This window comes from Echinops telfairi, unplaced genomic scaffold (genome assembly GCF_000313985.2).
Source record: "Echinops telfairi isolate 266 unplaced genomic scaffold, ASM31398v2 ScPeMD7_7469;HRSCAF=8507_0, whole genome shotgun sequence".
NCBI classification, from domain to species: Eukaryota; Metazoa; Chordata; class Mammalia; order Afrosoricida; family Tenrecidae; genus Echinops; species Echinops telfairi.
This window is the reverse complement of record NW_022111372.1, coordinates 38,245,639-38,263,922: the sequence shown is the minus strand read 5'-3', so window position 1 is coordinate 38,263,922 and position 18,284 is coordinate 38,245,639. Positions and strand designations below refer to the sequence as shown.

At 50.6% G+C, this 18,284-nt stretch overlaps 2 protein-coding genes across 2 annotated transcripts in view; both read left to right on the top strand.

Moving 5' to 3' along the window:
* Window positions 1-11,063: 11,063 nt before the first annotated feature.
* TSPEAR (thrombospondin type laminin G domain and EAR repeats) overlaps window positions 11,064-18,284 on the top strand; it is a 66,549-nt gene continuing 59,328 nt past the window's right edge. The window contains exon 1 of the mRNA XM_004697299.2: window positions 11,064-11,260. Within this exon, the coding sequence (XP_004697356.1) occupies window positions 11,108-11,260 (153 nt within the window). The 5' untranslated portion in view covers window positions 11,064-11,107. The remainder of the gene's footprint in view (window positions 11,261-18,284) is intronic.
* LOC115873553 (keratin-associated protein 10-8-like) lies at window positions 15,648-16,319 on the top strand. The gene has a single exon (XM_030888846.2). It carries the CDS (start codon window positions 15,648-15,650, stop codon window positions 16,317-16,319), a length of 672 nt encoding a protein of 223 aa, XP_030744706.2.

Genomic DNA, 18,284 nt, shown 5'->3' with positions numbered 1-18,284 from the left:
CATGCCCTGGCCCCAAAGTCCACCTTCAGCATTCCCTGGGGACCTTGCTGCTCCATTCCCTTGCTGTTCCGCTGCACTCCCCCAGTGCTTTGCCTCGGTGTGGCAGATCAGATTGGGTGCAATTTCCATGCTGTGTAATGAGGTGTTTTTTTAATTGTATTGTTTATCAATGATTTCATCTGTTTTGTCTATGTTTTTGAGTATTGTAATATTCTTGTAGAATTCCTTTACTATCTCTTTAATTTCTTGGAGGAAAAAAACCCTTGCTAATAATTTCTCTCTTGTTCCTAATAATGATCATTTGTATATTTTCTCTTTTTTCTTTGTTAGTCTAACTGAGAGCTCATCAATTTTATGGGTCTCCTTAAAAGAACTAGCTTTGTTTCATTGATGTTTCTCAATTTTTCTGTCTTCAAGGATGTTGACTTCTGCCCTTATGCCTTTAGCAATTCTCCCTTTCAGTTGCTGTGGATTTTATTTGATCTTTTTTCTCTCCTAGTTTTGTAGCGTTGAAGCTTAGCGTATTTACTGGATACCTTTCTTCTGTTCCGAGGGACACTCTTGATACTAAACACGTCCCTTGACCAGCTGCATGCACGGGTCCTCCCTGGCCACCATCCGCCTGGCCTGGGATACAGGCTTTGCATGAGCTGGTCTTCAGGCCCCCTCAATTCGGATCCCACAATTCCTGTACGCAGCCCCTGTCCTCGTAGGGAAGAGAGCGGATGAGGACTCACACGTAATTTGGATTAAAGGTGGGAAACCTCTGGGGCAGATCATTACTTGGGCTCCCCTGTTCTGCAGCCCGAGGCTGATCGTTGAGCCGGATTCACCGACCGCTCATGTTTTCACTCGTCAGGAGGATATGAGATATAGGAACACGGGAAGTGGCTGCCTTTCTGGCAAGGAGAGCTGTGTTTGAATTTGCCAAGGTCCCCTGGGGCAGGACTGCCTCCTTCAACTTGGCTTTCCCTCCCTCACAGCTCCTGGAAAGATGGGGCCAGAGAAAGTGTTTTGAGTGAAAGGAGACATATGCCGTGGGTGGGAACCCCGAAGGCAGCTGGGCACCTGTCCTGTAGAGTACAGGATTGAACTTCCTTCCCACCTGCCAGCCCTCAGCCAGCCCTCACCAGCCCCCTTGCCAGTCCCTCCCAGCTAGCTCCCACCCCCTGCCAGCTCCTGGTAGGCAGCAGTCAGCACATGCAGCCTCCAGTCTCCTGAGTATCGTCATGGCACCAGGAGGCCAGGCAATTGGGTCCCCTTTTGGAGAACACATTGAAAAGGCAAGAGACACCATTTTGAGTAGGCATGAGGGCAGTCCCTCAGTTGGCTTGTCCAGGGCTCTGCATGGGGCCTTTCCTGTGTCAGCTGACTGAGGCACAAACGGCTGTTCCCTAGGGCCTATTTACCTGGAGTGGCTTGGGCACCAGGGATCTTAATCAGGAGGCCTGTCCTCCATTGGCAAGAATAGCTCCTCCTGACAAACCCGGAGAGGACATCGGCAGACCACCTCACGGGGGTCGCAGGACAAGGGTAGATTTTCATGAAGGGCAGGAAAGCCCTTTCCCAATGACTGCCCCATGGTCAGGCAGCCCTGTGCTTGGAGCAGCGTTTGCCTGCTCGGTGTTACCAGACAATACTTCCCAGGCCTCACAAGGTGGGGGAGCCACCCTGCTCTCATTACTGACAATGGCTTAGAGCCTCAGAGTGGCTCATTACTGTGCCTGCAGGGACACAGCTGGCCACAAAAGTCACAGTGCCCTAATGTGTCACTTGGCCAGCCCTCTGGGCAACGCCGTGCACTTTAAGGACCTCTGGACCCCAAGGAAGTAGAGTGGAAGGCTGCTTCAGTTTCCCATGCTGACTCGTTGACTCTGGGGACTGACAGGCTGCTTGTCTTCAGGCTGGGGAGTAGTCAGGTCAGTACAGCTGAGGCTTGTTTCGTGTTTAATGGTTTATTTGTGGAACAGGTAATTTATTCATAAACCAAAAAGAAAAAGAAAAACCAAACCCACTGCCCCCGAGTTGAATCCGACTCATTTCGATGCAATCGGACAGAGTAGAGCTGTCCCCGGGGGATCCTGAGACGGTCGACTCTTCATGGGAGCAGAAAGCCATGTGTCTCTCCCAGTTTATTCATAGGTTTCAAAATAAAAAATTATAAGGGAATACAGACCATTTACAAGGGGGGTGACCTATGGGGACAAGCAGTTCGCTACTGGGAGGTGGGCAGAAATAAGACTTGTAAGAATGATCAACAGTGTATTCATAGAATTCAAAAATAAAACTAGTGTAAAATGTGTATGTTGATCATTCTTAACTATTCTGTTTTCTGCCCCCTGAATACTCAATTGTTTGTCCCCATAGTTCACGTCTCTTACTAATTGTCTGTGTTTCTTGGTGCAAATTCAATGCCGTTGGTCGATTCCGACCCATGGGTTGCAGAGTAGAACTGCTCCATCAGGTTTTCTTGGTTATAATCTTTATAGATGCCGTTTGCCAGGCCTTTCTTCTGTGGCACCCCATGGGTGGATTCAAACCACCAACCTTTAGGTTAACATTCAAGTACAAACCGTTTGTGCTACCCAGGGACCACTCATGCAAACACAAGCATGTGTAAATATGAAGGGCTTTGTGTTAGGCTGATTTGACTAGAGAAACAAATCCAGAGGCACTCATATATGTATAGGAAATGACTTTATATGGAAGAGTAATTGTATGTGAAGAAAACATCCCAGCCCAGTCCAAATCAAGTCCATAGTCTGATATTATCCCATAAGTCCAATACTACTCCATAAATTCCTCTTTAGACTCACATAGCCACTCACAATGATGCCGGATGCAGAAAGATCCCAGGCCGGTGGGTGAAAAGGCTTGTAGATCCAGTGGTGGAGGAAGCATCTCCACGTGGCTCCTCCAGCTCCTGAGTGTGCCTCCTTGACAGGAAGGTGAAGCAGAGAGAGAATGTGGCCCGCCTCCCAGGAGAAAGAGAAAAAAATCCCAGAATCCTCTTGAGAAGGCCACGCCCACAAGAAGGCATCATCAGACTGTGACCTGATTGACAGGCTAGACTCCACCCCTCACTCTTAATGACCTCAAGTTGACACGGGATTATGTAACCACCACAGGCTTCAAAACGTTTGTGAAAAAATTCCATTATCTTTTCATTTCATTTTTCTGTGAATTGTTTGAAGTCCTCTTGTAGAGTTTTCTAGTCTCCATCCCTTTCTTACTCAAGAGGTAGCACACTGTATACATCTTGTTTTCTCTCGACAGCACACCTTTGAAGTGCCTATCGGCACATAGGCAGTTCCTCGTTATTTTTTATGGCAGCATATAGTCCGTTGTATTTGGATCCCTGGGTTTATTCAATCAATTCCTGATAAAGGACATTCTGTAGTTTCCTCTTACAGATAATGCTCGAGATAGCAGTTAATAACTCTGTGCATACGTTGTACTGGTGCACACCGCAGCATGCAGACAGAGATTCTCAGAAGTAGGATTGCTGGGTTGATATTGAGATCACCTTATTGTACGGGGAGGTTGGGCCTGCTATTTAGTGCTCCACCATGAAGAGGTAGAAGCAATCTCACCTAGCTTTCAGATGTTTGCTAGTCTGAAACTGAGATGTGACTTTTGATCTGGCTCTAAGGTTGGAGCATGGTTTTCTCTGAGTGTCCGCGTCTCTCTGTGGTTACCATTCGTCTCTCTGTGTGCTTCTGTGTGTGCTTCCTGTGAACTCTCGGTTCGTGCCCTTTGCCCATTTCCCCCCTTATTTTGCTGTCTTCAAATTCATCAACCTTTTTTCCCCTGATGGTTTGGGTTTATGAAGCTTGAGGAAAGCTTCAACCCTACATCAAAAGATATTGTATCCCCTCCAGGGTCCCTATTAGCTTAAAGCTTTATCTTCACCCTTAGATCTTCCTTCCATCCAGTGTCCACTTCTGTGTGTGCTGTGGGGAGGAACCCCCCTTTAGTTTTCTCCCCGTGGAACCCAGTTTTCCCACTGCCATCTACAAATGTGCCTGTCTTTCCCCTGATGGGGGGGAGCAGTGGGCTGTCGTTGATTCCCGCTCACCCCTGGGTCTGCCTGAGCCCTTAGCTGTATTCCTGCCAGCCGTCTCCGATTTTCTGGGGACGCAATTGAACTGCTCTGTTACTGTGGCTGTGTGGCAGTGAGTCTCGCTGCGTCCTTGGGCAATGCTGAGAATGCATTCATCTGGATTTCTGATAATAAGCAGCCCCTGGTCCCTGGAGACACGAACTTTAAAGAAACGAGACCCAGTTGGTTGTCAAGGATTCATTTTACACAGATCCACAATCAGTGCTCATGGAAGCACTAGTTGAGAAATGAAACCGCCTGTTGCACTGGGAAAACCTACCGCCAAGCTCGCTTTAAAGCACCAAGAGCAAGGATGCCACTTTGAAGACTAAGGTGTGTCTGACTGAAGCCACGGTCTTTTCTTTCTTTCTTTTTCTTTTTCTAAAATAATCATTTTATTGGGGGCTTGTACAACTCCTATCACAAAGCATCCATCCATCTGTTGTGTCAAGCACATTCAAGCCATGGTATTTTCAATCACCTCGATGCGTGTGAAAGGTGGACACAGGGTAAGGAAGAAATAGAAGAATGGATGCACTTGACTTACGGTGTTGGTGAAGAATATGAAATAGACCTGCCAGAAGAATAAACAAATGTGTCTTAGAAGATGCAAACCCAGACTATTCCTTAGAAGTGAGGATGACCAGACTTCCTCTGACTTATTTTATTTTGGATCTGTCATCAGGAGAGACTAGTTCTTGGAAAAGGACATCATGCTCAGTAAAGTTAAAAAAGAGACCCTCAATGAGATGGGTTGGCCCAGGGGCTGCAACCATGGGCTTCAACATAGCAACGTTGAGATGATGCAGGACTGGGCAGTTTTGTTGTGCGTAGGGCCGTTGTGAGTTGGGGCTGACTCAATGCCACCCAGCAATAAAATGAGCTGAAGCGTTCTTCTCCCCTTCTTCTCCCTCTCCCCTGCCCACCCTCCGCCCCAACGCTCCCTCTTTCTCTACCTCCCCAATGAACCAAAAATCAGTGGTCATATATATATATCTCTATATACCTATAGTCTCGTGTATATGACAGTGTGTGTATATATTTGTATATACATATATGTGTGTGTGTGTAAGAGGGATCATACTGTTTTTTGTCCTTAGGTCGTTGCCTTAGCTCCTATAGCATTATGCCTTTCAGGTCCATGTGTGTAATATAGAATGTGCATCAAAGACTCATTGTTGTTCTTTATTCTTTGCGGCCATGTGGTACTATTCCATTGTGTGTGTATCATATTTTGTGCATTCATTCATTCATGGATAGGCACTTTGGTTGTGATTTTTTGCTAACGTGAATAATGAATATGGACACACATATATCAATTCATGTATTTTATATCTCCAGGGTGTAGGGTCTCCATGGCAGTGAGAGAGAGTGTGTGTACAGTTGCTTTTAGGTGTCTAGGATCGGTGTACCTCAAAGTAGGATTACCAGGTCATTGGATAGTTCTATTTCTAGGTGTTTGAGGATTTTCAGAATTTGCTCACTTAAACACGTTTTATAACTTAGACCGTTTTCCATAATGCTTGTAGCATTTCATAGCCCTACAGTGGATAACAGTCTGAATAGCTCTATATCCTCACAAATTAACTAACTGACTGAATAACAACTAACTAACTAACATTTGTTGTTAGCGGTTTTCTTTTGGGGGGTGGGGGTGGAAAACTTAATAATAATAATAAAAAAGACCAAGCTTGCTGGTCTGATAGAGACTGGGGGAATCCATGAGATTGTAACCCTTCAGCAACTTAATTTTTTTTTAATCATTTTACTGGGAGCTCTTACAGATACCATACATCCCATAGTTCAATTACATCAAACAGTATTGTACAGTTGCTACCACCGTCAGACCCAATGTTAACTGTTTTCTAAATCAGTGGCCCTTTAGCTGGGCTGAGATGGTATCTTGCTATAGTTTTATTTGTAACTCTCTAATAGCTAATAAATACGAGCATCTTTTCCTGTTTGTTGGCTGCTTAAGAGTCCTCTTTGGTGAAGCTTCTGCTTGTGTCCTTTGCCCATTTTGTAGTCGACGCGTCTGTCTTTTTATCGTTGTTGTTGACTCTCGTTACATTTTAAAGTAAATATCAAAGAAGTTAGACTCTGAAGTGAACGGGGCTGTACATGTGACCTGGTTTTGGGTTCATCTGTCCTGCTCCTATCCCATCCTCCCTGACGCTTCCTGAACCTACAGCTTCAAGAACACTCTGTGGAATAGGTGCAGACGCTCCCCCCCCCCAATCTCTCTCTCTCTCACACACACACACACACACGAAAATGAACCAAGACTAGTCATATAGAGCTGCTACAGCACAGGAATTGGTCACGGTCACCTGATTTTGGCAGAGACTCACAGGTGGCCAGGAAGCAGGACAGCTTTATAGTGAGGACGTGGGAGGTGCTGATGTTTCCTGATGGGGTGCTGGCATGGGGAAGCTGGGTGGTCTTGTGTGATCAGCGTGCTAGAGAAGTCTGCAGGGCTGGCCCCAATCCCAGCTATGTGGACCCGCTCCCAAGAAGAATGCACGACAGAGGACAATATTGAAGCTACGGCTCAGGAAGAGGGAAGGAGAGAATGGGCCACATCCTGGCCCACCAAGTCCCGAGGATGATATTTCTGTTAGGATCAGCCAGTGCACAGAAAGGACCATAGGGCGAGCTCCACCACGAGCGAGACACGTCATCCCTCACTGACCCATCGTGCGATGGGGGACAACACTGGAGACACAGTTGTGACCCGTCTGACCCTCCACACCAGGGTGAAACACTACGGGAGCGCAACAGAACAGCAAGGGGAGCAGAGCACGAAGTCCCCAAGGAGTCCCCAAAATAGACTTTGTACTTGGAGGGCAGGGCTTAGCACCTCATCAAACTCCATACAGAAGGGTCAAAAGACAGACCTGGAACTGTTTATAGGTTTTTTCTTTTCTTTGTTTTGTTTTTGCTTTTTCATGTTTATAAGATGGGCAGGATAAACAATACCAAGAAGAAAACAATGGGACCGATGGTTGCATGGGGACATGAGAGAGGGGGAGGTGGGAAAGGAAGGAGGGAGCCAATAAACCCAAGAACAACAAGTGATCCAAAAAAAAAAAAAAAGATGGCGAGGAAGGCGTAGAATGCCTAGTGGGGCTTCACCAAGTGCAATGTAGCCGAGAGGAATTACTGAGAGCCGACTGAATGTGGAACATGATAGTGGAGAAGAGGAAAGTAAGAATAGAGGCAAGAACTAGGAGGCAAAGGGTATTTATAGAGGTATAAATATAGGTACATACATATGTATATATATTTATATGTAACGATAGGGACATAGATCTATGTACATATATGTTAAATATTAAGGTAGCAGATGGACATTGGGCCTCTGCTCAAGTACTCCCTCAGTGCAAGAACACTTTGTTCTAGTAACCCAGCATTCTGTGATGCTCGCCTTCGCAACATGATCACTGAAGACTGTATGGGTGCATAATAAAATGTGGCGAAGATAGTTGATGGTGCCCGGCTATCAAAAGATATAGCATCTGGATTCTTAAAGACATGAAGATAAATAAGTGGCCATTTAGCTGAGAAGCAACAAAGCCCACAAGAAGAAGAAGCACACCAGCCTGTGTGATCATGAGGTGTCAATGGGATCAGGTATCAGGCACCAAAGACCCCGAACAAAAAACTATGTCAATATGAATGAGGGGGAGGGTAGAGAGGAGACCCAAAGCCCATCCATAGATAATTGTACATCCCCTTACAGAAGGGTCACAAGGAAGAGACGAGCCAGTCATGGTGCAGTATATATAGCACCAATGAAACATACAACTTTCCATAAGAGTTGTATGAGCCCCCAATAAAATGATTTTTAAAAAAAGAAACATACAACTTTCCTCTAGTTCCTTAATGCTTCCTCCTCCCCACTTCATGACCCCAATTCTACTTAACAAATCTGGCTAGACCAGAGGATGTACACTGGTACAGATAAGAGCTAGAAACACAGGGAATCAGGACCGATAAACCCCCCAGGACCAATAATGAGAGTAGAGATACCAGGAGGGTAAGGGGAAGGTGAGGGAAAAAGGGGGAACCGATCACAATGATCAGCATATAACCCCTTCCCAGGGGGACAAAAAAAACAGAAAAGTGGGTGAAGGGAGACAGCGGTTGGTGTAAGACATGAAAAATTTTTTTATAAATTATTAAGGGTTCATGAGGGAGGGAAAGTGGGGGAGGGGTGAAATGAGCTGCTGCCAAGGGCTCAAGCAGAAAGAAGATGTTTTGAAAATGATGGTGGCAACAAATGTACTTGACACAATGGATGGATTGGAATAAGAGCTGCAAGAGCCCCCAATAAAATGATTAAAAAAACAAACAAATTATAGTGATGATAAAAAAAGAAACATACAAATTTCCTCTAGTTCTTTAATGCTTTCTTCTTACACTACCATGACCCTAGTTCTACCTTACAAATCCAGCTAGACCAGAGCATGCACACTGGTACAGATAAGTGGAGAGGAAATGTTTTGAAAATGATGAGGGCAATGAATGTACAAACGTGCTTTACACAATTAATGTGTGTATGGATTGTGATAAGAGTTGTATGAGCCCCTAATAAAACGATTAAAAAAAAAAAAGAGCTCTCAACACACGGAATCCAGGTCAGTTAAACTCAGCAACAATAACGGGAGTAGCAATACCATGAGGGTAGAGGGAAGATAAGGGGAGAGAGGGAGAACCGATCATAATGGTCGACATTTAACCCCCCACAGGGTGATGAACAACAGAAGCAGGGGTAGAGGGAGACCGTGGTGATATGAGTTATAGATATAATAATAATTTTTAATTTGTCAAGGGTTTGTGAGGGTGGGGGAGGGAGTGAAAAAAATGAGGAGCTGATACCACGGGCTCAAGTAGGAAGACAGTGTTTTGAAAAGCACGATGGGAACATATGTACAAATGTGCTTGACACAAGGGATGGATGGATTGTGATAAGAGCCCCCAATAGTCAGAAGCAGGGGATGGACAAGAATTCGGGCAGGTGGCAGTGGCTGACCCTGTCCTGACTATTGTGGTTTGCCTTTCTGGGCCGGTTGCTGCAGAAGACTTGAGTTGACCTTGTAGTGTCACCTGCGGGCCTCTACCCTCTGTTTGCCTACTCAGACCCCGCTGGAACTAGCAGGTGTTAATAAGCACGTGTTGAGTTATTTAGGATTAGTTTGCAGGAATTGATAACTTACACGTATCTGAATGACTTTCATAAACCCAGTCCTGTGATCATTTTTTCATCAAACAGGGATTTTCCAGGAATTTATAAAGCCTGTGCCTGTCTGCCAACCTTAGAAACCTTCCTCCCCATTTGTAACGGCAACATAAAAAAGAAAAGAAACCCGTACATCCGTCCTGAGGGTTTGCCAGAGCAGGGCTCCCTTGTATGGACAAAGTGGAGCTGGGTCTAGGGGCAGGCCCAGGAAGAAGAGATTTAAACTTAACAATGGAAGGAGCGGCTCCCTTGAGGATTAGCCTAGCCTTGGTTCCTATTGCCCCCAGCAGAGCCCTGGAGAACATCAGAGCTGGTGACACCCTTCTTATTAATTGGGTTTAATTGCTAGGCCATGGTTCAGGCCAGAGGCATGTTCTGAAGTTGGGTGGTGCCTCATGGGTGGCCGTGCATTCCCTGAGGCTGGGGCTGCACCTGGTGGTACCACAGCCCAACCAGAAGTGGAACTCACCCGGGCAGGGTTCCGTGCACCAAGTGTCTCTCCAAGATTTGGGGAGAGAGCCTTTTAGGATGCACTTCCCCCCAAAGATCTCTCTCCAGCAGAACTGCCCAGGAGACCCATCCTGTGTCCTTGGCCAGTACAGGTGAACCAGGGTCAGGTTTCCAAGGCCCAGACCTCCCCCCACCCCCAAGACGCAAGTGTCATGCCTAGGGCCAGTCGGAGCGCCCTCCCTCCCTTCCTTAGGCTGATGCCTGCTCCGTTAGATGATACCTATCCTTCTAAAGACTCTGTTACGTGCTGCAGACAGTGCACTGTCTTATGGTGCAAGCTCTTTCCAAGAAATGATAGGCTCTTCACTATCGACTTTTCCATTGGAAATGCACAAATAATTGGCTTTCTTTGTAAATAAAAATATTACCAGTTATATTCTTGAGCTTTCTCCAGAGGTGGTGGGTGCTTCATTTTCTCTGTGTGTTCCCACCCTGGCGTACATGTCTCCCAGACACACGCCCGTGCCGGACCCAGGCAGGAGGCCTTGTAGCCAGACCCCTGGGCTAGAGGGAGCCCCCTCTGGGCATGGCTATTTCAGTTCACATGGGCTATGTGCTGGTCAGGTGGGAGGGCCCAGCATGATTCCTGGACTGGGCTCTCCCAGCACCGCCCTTCAACAATGGGACCGAGAGAGCCACCCTGGACTGGGCCTCAAACCCCATTTCTTTCATGCATGTGTGGGAGGAGGGAGAAGGAGAAGGCTCCCCCCAACCTGAGGGCCCTTGCAGGTCTTTGTTGATGCCTCACTCAAGGCTTGTTCCAAGAGCCACCTGATACAGAGAGAGGACAGCAGGTGTGTGAGCACCTGGGGACCTGGAAGAGAGGGACACCTGTCTGTCTGGGCCCTGGGCCATCCCCTGGAGGTCTCCTGTCTGTGAGCGTTTCTTCCACATGAAGCATCCCCTTCCTCCGTTGCCCGCATTGTTAGAGGACAGAATCGGTAGGTTGTGCCTGTGTGTCTGGTTGACATGGGAGCCAGGCACAGAGATCTGGGAGCCGAAGCATCTTTAACCCTTGGTGTCCGGCTCCCTCTTGTAAATCGGGGATCATTTCCACACCTGGCTCACAGGAGCGGTGGTGTAGGAACAGGTGCGGCGCTGAGACAGGTGTGACTTAATCACAGCCCAAGGAAGATGTCTGCGCTGGCGAATGGGCCTGACTCATCTGTCATTTCTCCAACACAGATCTGCGCCCTCTGGACGTCCTGGCAGAAGCAGTCCCCCCTGGTGGAGCCCAGAGTGGGGTCAGGGTGATGCAGACACAGGGCGCCCGAGGCTTCCAGCTCTCAGCTGCCGCTCCCCACGCCATGAGCTTCCCTGCTTCACGGATTTTCATCAGGTGTGACCTCTTCCCAGAAGAATTTTCCATCGTGGTAACCTTGAAAGTTCCCAATCTTCCACCCAAGGTCAGTGATGTTGTCCATCTTCCATGTCAGAGCGGCCCCTTCTTCCTCTCGGATGTCCCCGGGACCAGAGCCTGCCGAGGGCTCGCTAGCTGGCGGGGCTGTGGTGAGATGTTGGACAGGATCTTGTAGGATGACTTTGGAATCCAGAACAAATGCCTTGCTGGGCAATGAGGTCTCTGTCCCTGGGAATGAGCAGGAAGGGTTGGTGTGACCCCCTGCTAAGGCTCTGTACTGGTCCCTTCTGATGTCTTTTTCTGGTGTGCCAAACTATGAAAAGTTGGGATAGTACTTCGAGTTTGGGCTTGAGAGCCTTTGGCAGAGACTGTAACCACTAAAAGGATAAATGACAACAGTCCTCCTGAGGGACTGCCTACCTGTGATCGCCACTCCCGCCAACCCTAAATCTAGCTGGCATTTCCCATAGCCCCTGCCCCTCCCCTGAACCAGCCTGGAAGCTCCTTTGAAGGTGAAGGGCTTCTTTGAAGGTGAAGGTCGATGACATTTATCTCTAGTTCCCTCTTCTTCCCCAGGGTTCCCAGGACGGGGCACAGGATATGTGTTAGCTTCTAGGGCGGCGACGACACCATTCCACAAACGTCTATCCTCTCTTAATCCTGAAGCTCAAACAAACAGAACCCCTCACTGCCCAGAGTCAATAACCCTACAGGACAGGGTGGAACTGCCCCTGTGGAGTTCCAAGACTGTAACTCTTTAGAGGAGTAGAAAGCCTCATCTTTCTCCCAAGGAGTGGCTAGTGGTTTCAAACTGCTGATCTTGCTCTTAGAGGCCCAATGTGTAACCACTACGCCATTCAAGGTGTTGGTCAAGTGCATGCTTTGGGGAGGATCTATGACTGTCCTTTCAGCGTCTGGTGCTTCCAGGGATGACTGCGGCTGCATCACTCCAAACTCTGTCTCCGTCATCTAGTGTTTCCATTGAGAGACACCACACACACACACACACACACACCCGCTAACTTTGTCTTCAATCGTATGCAGTCAGTTTCCAGTTATTTTGGCGGTTGATTTGTCTCACACAGTGTCTCGAATCTGATGCCTATCTCCTACTCTTTCCCGTGAACAAATCTGTCTTGTGAAGAAGTGCATGCAGAATGCTTCTTAGAAGTGAGGGTGGCGAGCCTTCCGACTTTGGACATTTTATCAGGAGAACCCAGCATCAGGAGAAGGCCATCAGTGTTCCGTAAAGTAGAGGGTCAGTGGGGAAGACGACGATGACCTCGTTCAGATGCATGGACACCGTGGCTGCCACCACGGGGTCAGACACAGGAAGGGCAGCGAGGTGGCCAAGACCCAGACAGTGCTTTGCTCTGTTGTGCGTGTGGCGGTGATGGGTCAGGCCCCACTCCCAGCCTCAAACAGCAACGGTTCCCTCCTGAACACTGCGATGTGGGCATTTTTGAGTGTTTGTACAATCGCTCAGAGTGGCTCCCCCATACGCTTTATTCTTTTTCCTACTTGGGACTTCAGATTTTTTTTTTCTTGAAGCACCAAATTCTATGATTCTCACATAGTGACTCAGAGCCAAAGACCCAGGGATGCCTTTTCTCGTGATTCTAGAATGAGAAACTTGACCCTGGACGCTCACCACATTTACAAGGTTATACTCAGACCCAAGGACTGGCCACTCTGTTACCTGTCCCTGAACCAGTTCTGAGGACAGCAGCCTGAGCCCCACAGCCGTAGCTGTGTCTGCTCTATGCCCGTCTGCTGCACACCTGCTCCCTGCTCTACGCCCGTCTGCTGCACACCTGCTCCCTGCTCTACGCCCGTCTGATGCACACCTGCTCCCTGCTCTACGCCCGTCTGATGCACACCTGCTCCCTGCTCTATGCCTGTCTGATGCACACCTGCTCCCTGCTTTGTGCTCATCTGCTGTGGGGCTGGCCCCCGCTCATCCTCCTCATACTGCCAGCCCTCTCCCTGTGCCCCTCCTGCTGCAAACCCTCCTCCTACAGGTCCCTCATTTTCCAGAGCCTCACTGCCACAGATGGACTTTCTGGGGGTGCACAGAAAAATCTCCCTTCGTCTGAGCTTTGTGCACTTGGCACACCAGTGCTGAGTACCCTGCATACTGGCAGGGGAATTCAAGGTGGATGCGGCTGAGCACCTGCCTTGGGGGTTATTATGCCCACAGCTGGAGAGAGAGAGTGGCCCTGGGGGCTGCAGAGAGGGTGCTCATGGGAGACAGAGGTGATGGAGATGGCAGGATCTTGGCCGAGGTGGGTGGGCTAATAGAAAGGACGAATCTCAGACTATTTGTATGCACCCAGAGGACTGGGGGGAGTGCCCAGGCTAGGGGGTGGGTGACACAGGGTGGCGAAAGACTCGACATGGGATGACTGAAATGTCCTCACTCTCTGCTGCCAGGTGGACACCATGGTCGGCTTGGGAACCTGAGGGCTTGCCCAGTTCCTGTGGGACAGCTCCGCAGCCTGGCTCTTCTCCCACCAGAGAGATGAGGTTACAGAGATGAGGTTGCCTCTGTTGTGTACCCAGTCCCGCCTCACCAGAGCAGAGTGAGGCTGCAACCCTCACCCCAGACCCACCCTCAGGGAGCCCTGGGCTGACTTACAGAGTCCACCGCTGGAGGGTGCAGCCCCAGCTGAGAATACCAGCTGCAAAGGATGAGGGACCCATGACCGGGTGCTGGGCCCTGATGGTGGTGTCGTACCAACACAAAGTAAGCGTCATTTTATCCAGGAACCCTGGTGGCACTGAACTGTATGTTAGTCCAGGTAGACCAGAGAAACAAATCCAGAGACGCTCATATGTATATAAGAAAGAGCTTTATATAAAGAGTGATTGTACATTAAGAAAACATCCCAACCCAGTCCAGATCAAGTCCATAAGTCTGATAGTAGCCCTTCTATCCAATACCAATCTATAAAGTCCTCTTCAGACTCATGAAACCCATGCAATGATGCCGAATTAAGGTCGATCGCAGGCCAGTGGGTGGAAAGTCTTGTGGATTCAGTGGCAGTGGAGGCATCTCAGCACTGGCATAGGCCTCCAAGCGGCTCCTCCAGCTCAGGACTCTAGTGTAGCTCCACGTGTCTTGTCAGCTGCAATGTCTCCCAGGGACTGAGTTTGCGTCTGGCCTCCAGTGAGCTATTTATCTCCTCAGCACCTCTAAATGAGGTCATCAAGCTGCGACCTGGTTGACAGGCTAAGCTCCACCCCTTCACTCTTAATCCTCTCAAATTGACACAGATTATGTAACTACCACAGGCTATGATCCACGAGGTCAGCAGTGCAAACCCACCAGCTGCCCCTCGGGAGAAAGATGAGGCTTTCTATTCCTGTAAAAAGTTACAGTCTCAGAAACCCACAGGGGGACGTTCTGCCTTGTCCTGTAGGGTCACCATAAATCGGAAAGGACCCGATGGCAGTGAGATTTGTTGTTTTATGCAGGTGTTCAGGGGATAAGGCACAAGGGGCCTTTCACAGAGCCCCGTGCAGAGTCAGACCTGCGGTGACTTGTGCATTGATGGCAACAGCTCTAGATGCAGACCCAGAGGGCTGGGTGCAGGGTCGCCACCTCCTGATACTGTTCCAGCTGGTGGGCAAGAAGGGCAGGGCACTGAGAGAGGGGACTGTGCTCTGAGGGGCACACGGGGGCCATCGCAGGTGTTGCCTGAGCTGCGAGAACAGAAGAGGTATGCTTTGCTGCGTGCTGTCTCTATAAACAGTTTCAGCCCACAAGGCAAGGCAGCAAGTGGCGTTTGCACTCAGCAGCCTCCCTAGGTTATAGGCCCGGCATCCCTGCTCACATCCTCCCAGACCTCTGCCCTCAGGAGGATACGGTTCCTCCGCTCCTGCCCGGAGCTCTCCTGGCAGACAGGGCCCTCCAGCTCCTCGGACAACCAGCGCCATCACCCGAGAGCAGGCCTGGCCCAAGGCCAAGGGAAGGTGGTCAGGTGCCTGTGGCTGGACAAGCACCTCCCACCCCTGTACTCCACCCTGAAAGAGAATGAGACCCATGCCAGCCAAGCCCGCGGGAAACAGCAGAGGCCTGTGCTGTGCAGGAGGCTCTGTCTTACCCGGACTTTGATTCCCTGGAGGCATTCCTGCTGGATTCCTCCAGCAACAGACGCAGCCTGGATGATCCCACCCCCACGCAGGGGCCTCCAGCAGCATCAAAACAAGGAACTGGCACCATGGAAACAGCCCCAACAGATGCACTGGCACCAACCAGGAAGGGAGGCTTTGGAAGGGCCCTCTGTGGGGACAACACACAACACAGAGGGATATAAAAGCCCAGAGACCCAGAGCTCCTCACACACACACTCACACACTCACTCACTCATCCACTCGCTCACTCACCCCTCTCCTGCTCCACCTCCTCCTCCTCTACCCACCCACCTACCATGTCCGTCTGCTCCAGTGACCTGAGCTATGGCAGCCGAGTCTGCCTGCCTGGTTCCACCGAGTCTTGCACCGGCTCCTCCTGGGAGGTGGACAACTGCCCCGAGAGCTGCTGCGAGCCCTCCTGCTGTGCCCCCAGCTGCTGCCAGTCCTCCTGCTGTGCCCCCACCTGCTGTGCCCCCTCCTGCTGCCAGTCCTCCTGCTGTGCCCCAGCCTCCTGCCTGACCCTCATCTGCAGCCCTGTGAGCTGTGGGTCCAGCCCCTGCCAATCAGGCTGCACTAGCTCCTGTGGGCCCTCCTGCTGCCAGCCTGCATGCTGTACACCCATCTGCTGCAAGCCTGTCTGTTGCACACCTGTCTGCTGCAAGCCAGTCTGCTGTACACCCATCTGCTGCACACCTGTCTGCTGCAAGCCCGTCTGCTGCACACCTGCTCCCTGCTGTATGCCCGTCTGCTGTGGGGTTGGCCCCTGCTCCTCCTCCTCATGCTGCCAGCCCTCTCCCTGTGCCCCCTCCTGCTGCAAACCCTCCTCCTGCATGTCCCTCATCTGCCAACCTGTGTGCAAGCCCGCCTGCTGTGCCCCTGCCTCCTCCTCCATGTCCCTGCTCTGCCGCCCTGCATGCCCTCGCCCGGCCTGCTGTGGCACCTCGACCTGCAAGGACCCCTGCTGCTGAGTGGACACCAACCCCTCTTCACCCCCAACACAGCCTGGCTTTCTCCTAATAGTCTGCCCCAGAGTCCCACCACCCTCCAACTGGCTGTGCGGGGTCTGCAAGTCCTTGGGTGGACGTCTTCTACCCCTGGATCTCATTTCTTGCCCCTCTTTCAATCTTGGCCCATATAAGTGATCTGTGTGCCAGCAAATAAAGTCACTGTCCCTGCCCCTTAGAAGGCTTCTTTTGCATATTTGGGAAAACTGGGCCCCAGAGTTGGATGTGGCCTTGGGACTGGAGCTGTTGGGTAACCCTGGTCTGAGCTTTGTCCAGGGAGACTGGGTCTCTCCCACTCTGTTAAGCTTACCTCCTTGGGCAGTTTGGGGGGAGGACTTCACACTGAGGGGGAGGCAGGGGCAGAGCAGCATGGCATGGTCCTCAGGGGCCTTTCTGCCAGGGGCGGGAGCTGGTGGGCCTCAAATGCCCTCCAGCTACACCTCAGAAAAACTGTTTAGCCAAGTGTGATGTGATGATGTCATGACCAGGAAGAACCCCGTTGCTTGGAGGGGGCTCCCTGAACCCTGGTGCTGCTCAGATCCCCAGGATGGGGGTTACCACCCCTGGCCACCAGGGGATCCCAGTGCAGCACCCTCCTTGCCTGGGGCTCAGGGTGTCCTGCCCCTCCCCCAGACTCAGGAGCTGGCCTGTCCTTCTGGGTACATGCCCACACCTCCCAGCCCAGACTTGAGCCCTTGCCCTATCTCACAGCCCTGTAGTATAAAGTTACTGAGGGGTGGGGGGCCAGCCCCCACCGCTACTACCCACGGGTTCAGTAATGCACAATTGTACGGTTGAGGTATATAAGTATCACATTAAAGTCACTGAGAGCATGAGCGATAGAAGAGGCGTTACAATAATGCATTCAGACACATTACATGGTAGCATTGCTCACCTCAGCCCAGCTTGGTGGTCACGTGGAGAGAGGGGGAAGGGAAGGACGGGAAAGAGAACAAGGGAGAGACGAAGGGAGAGGAGAGGGGGAAGACAGGGGAGCGGCCAGCAAGAACCCAGCAAGAGAGAGATCTCTATTGCTGACCCACGCCTATATACCTTTGGGGGTGTGCAAGCCCCTAATTCCAGGTAAAGACATATGTCACAGGAAGGGTTTACACTATAGGTTATACAGCAATGAGAGGAGGTGGTCTAGGGACATACACCCAATAGGAAGAGGAGGGATTGGGGATATACATGTGACAAGATGGGCGGATCCTAGATTTAGGAGGGCAGCTTAACTTTGACCTGTTCCCTGGGTCTCCATAGGAACCATTATCAATAGGGTGTAAACTCCTCCTACAGGAGCCTGTCCATTGTCCCCAGCAGCAAGGAGCAGGCCCACCCCTGTAATGTGGGGAGACAGCGGTCTGGCAGCAGGGAAGATGTTTGTGAGCTGACCTGGGCCCACACAGCCCCACCAGCTTCAGATGCCCACAACCAGCTCCCACTTCTGTCCTTGCCCCAGCCCTCACCCCCTGCCTCCTCCCCCTCTCATTGCTCAGTCTTCTGCACTGCAGCCAGGCAAGGGCTCCCAAAAGCACTCACCCGATGAAAACCCACAGCACACCTGTGAGGCACATCAAGGCTTTTCCTGAAGACTCAGCCCTTCCACCCAGCCTCCACGTCACCTTTTGTTGCCCCCTGGCAGCCCCTCTCCACCAGGCCGTGGGCGGGCCCTCCTCCTTGGGGTCTGTCATGGACCTGCAGTTTCTGGGAGAGAGAGCCATTCATGGAACCCTTATGCAGTTTCCTGTCCTCTCTCCACTGTCCTCCAGCTTTCCCCCACCCCACCCGAAGGCACTACAATCTCCCTGAACATCCTTCCTGCCTTCCACCGCCCCCTCCCCACTCAGCCATCCACCCAGTCCCAGCTCAGCCATCCACCCACCTCCCAGCTCAGCCATCCACCCAGCACCAGCCCAGCCATCCACC

Bases quoted from the DNA above. Each gene is read 5' to 3' on its own strand.
- LOC115873553 (XM_030888846.2), top strand. From the start codon at position 15,648: ATGTCCGTCTGCTCCAGTGACCTGAGCTATGGCAGCCGAGTCTGCCTG.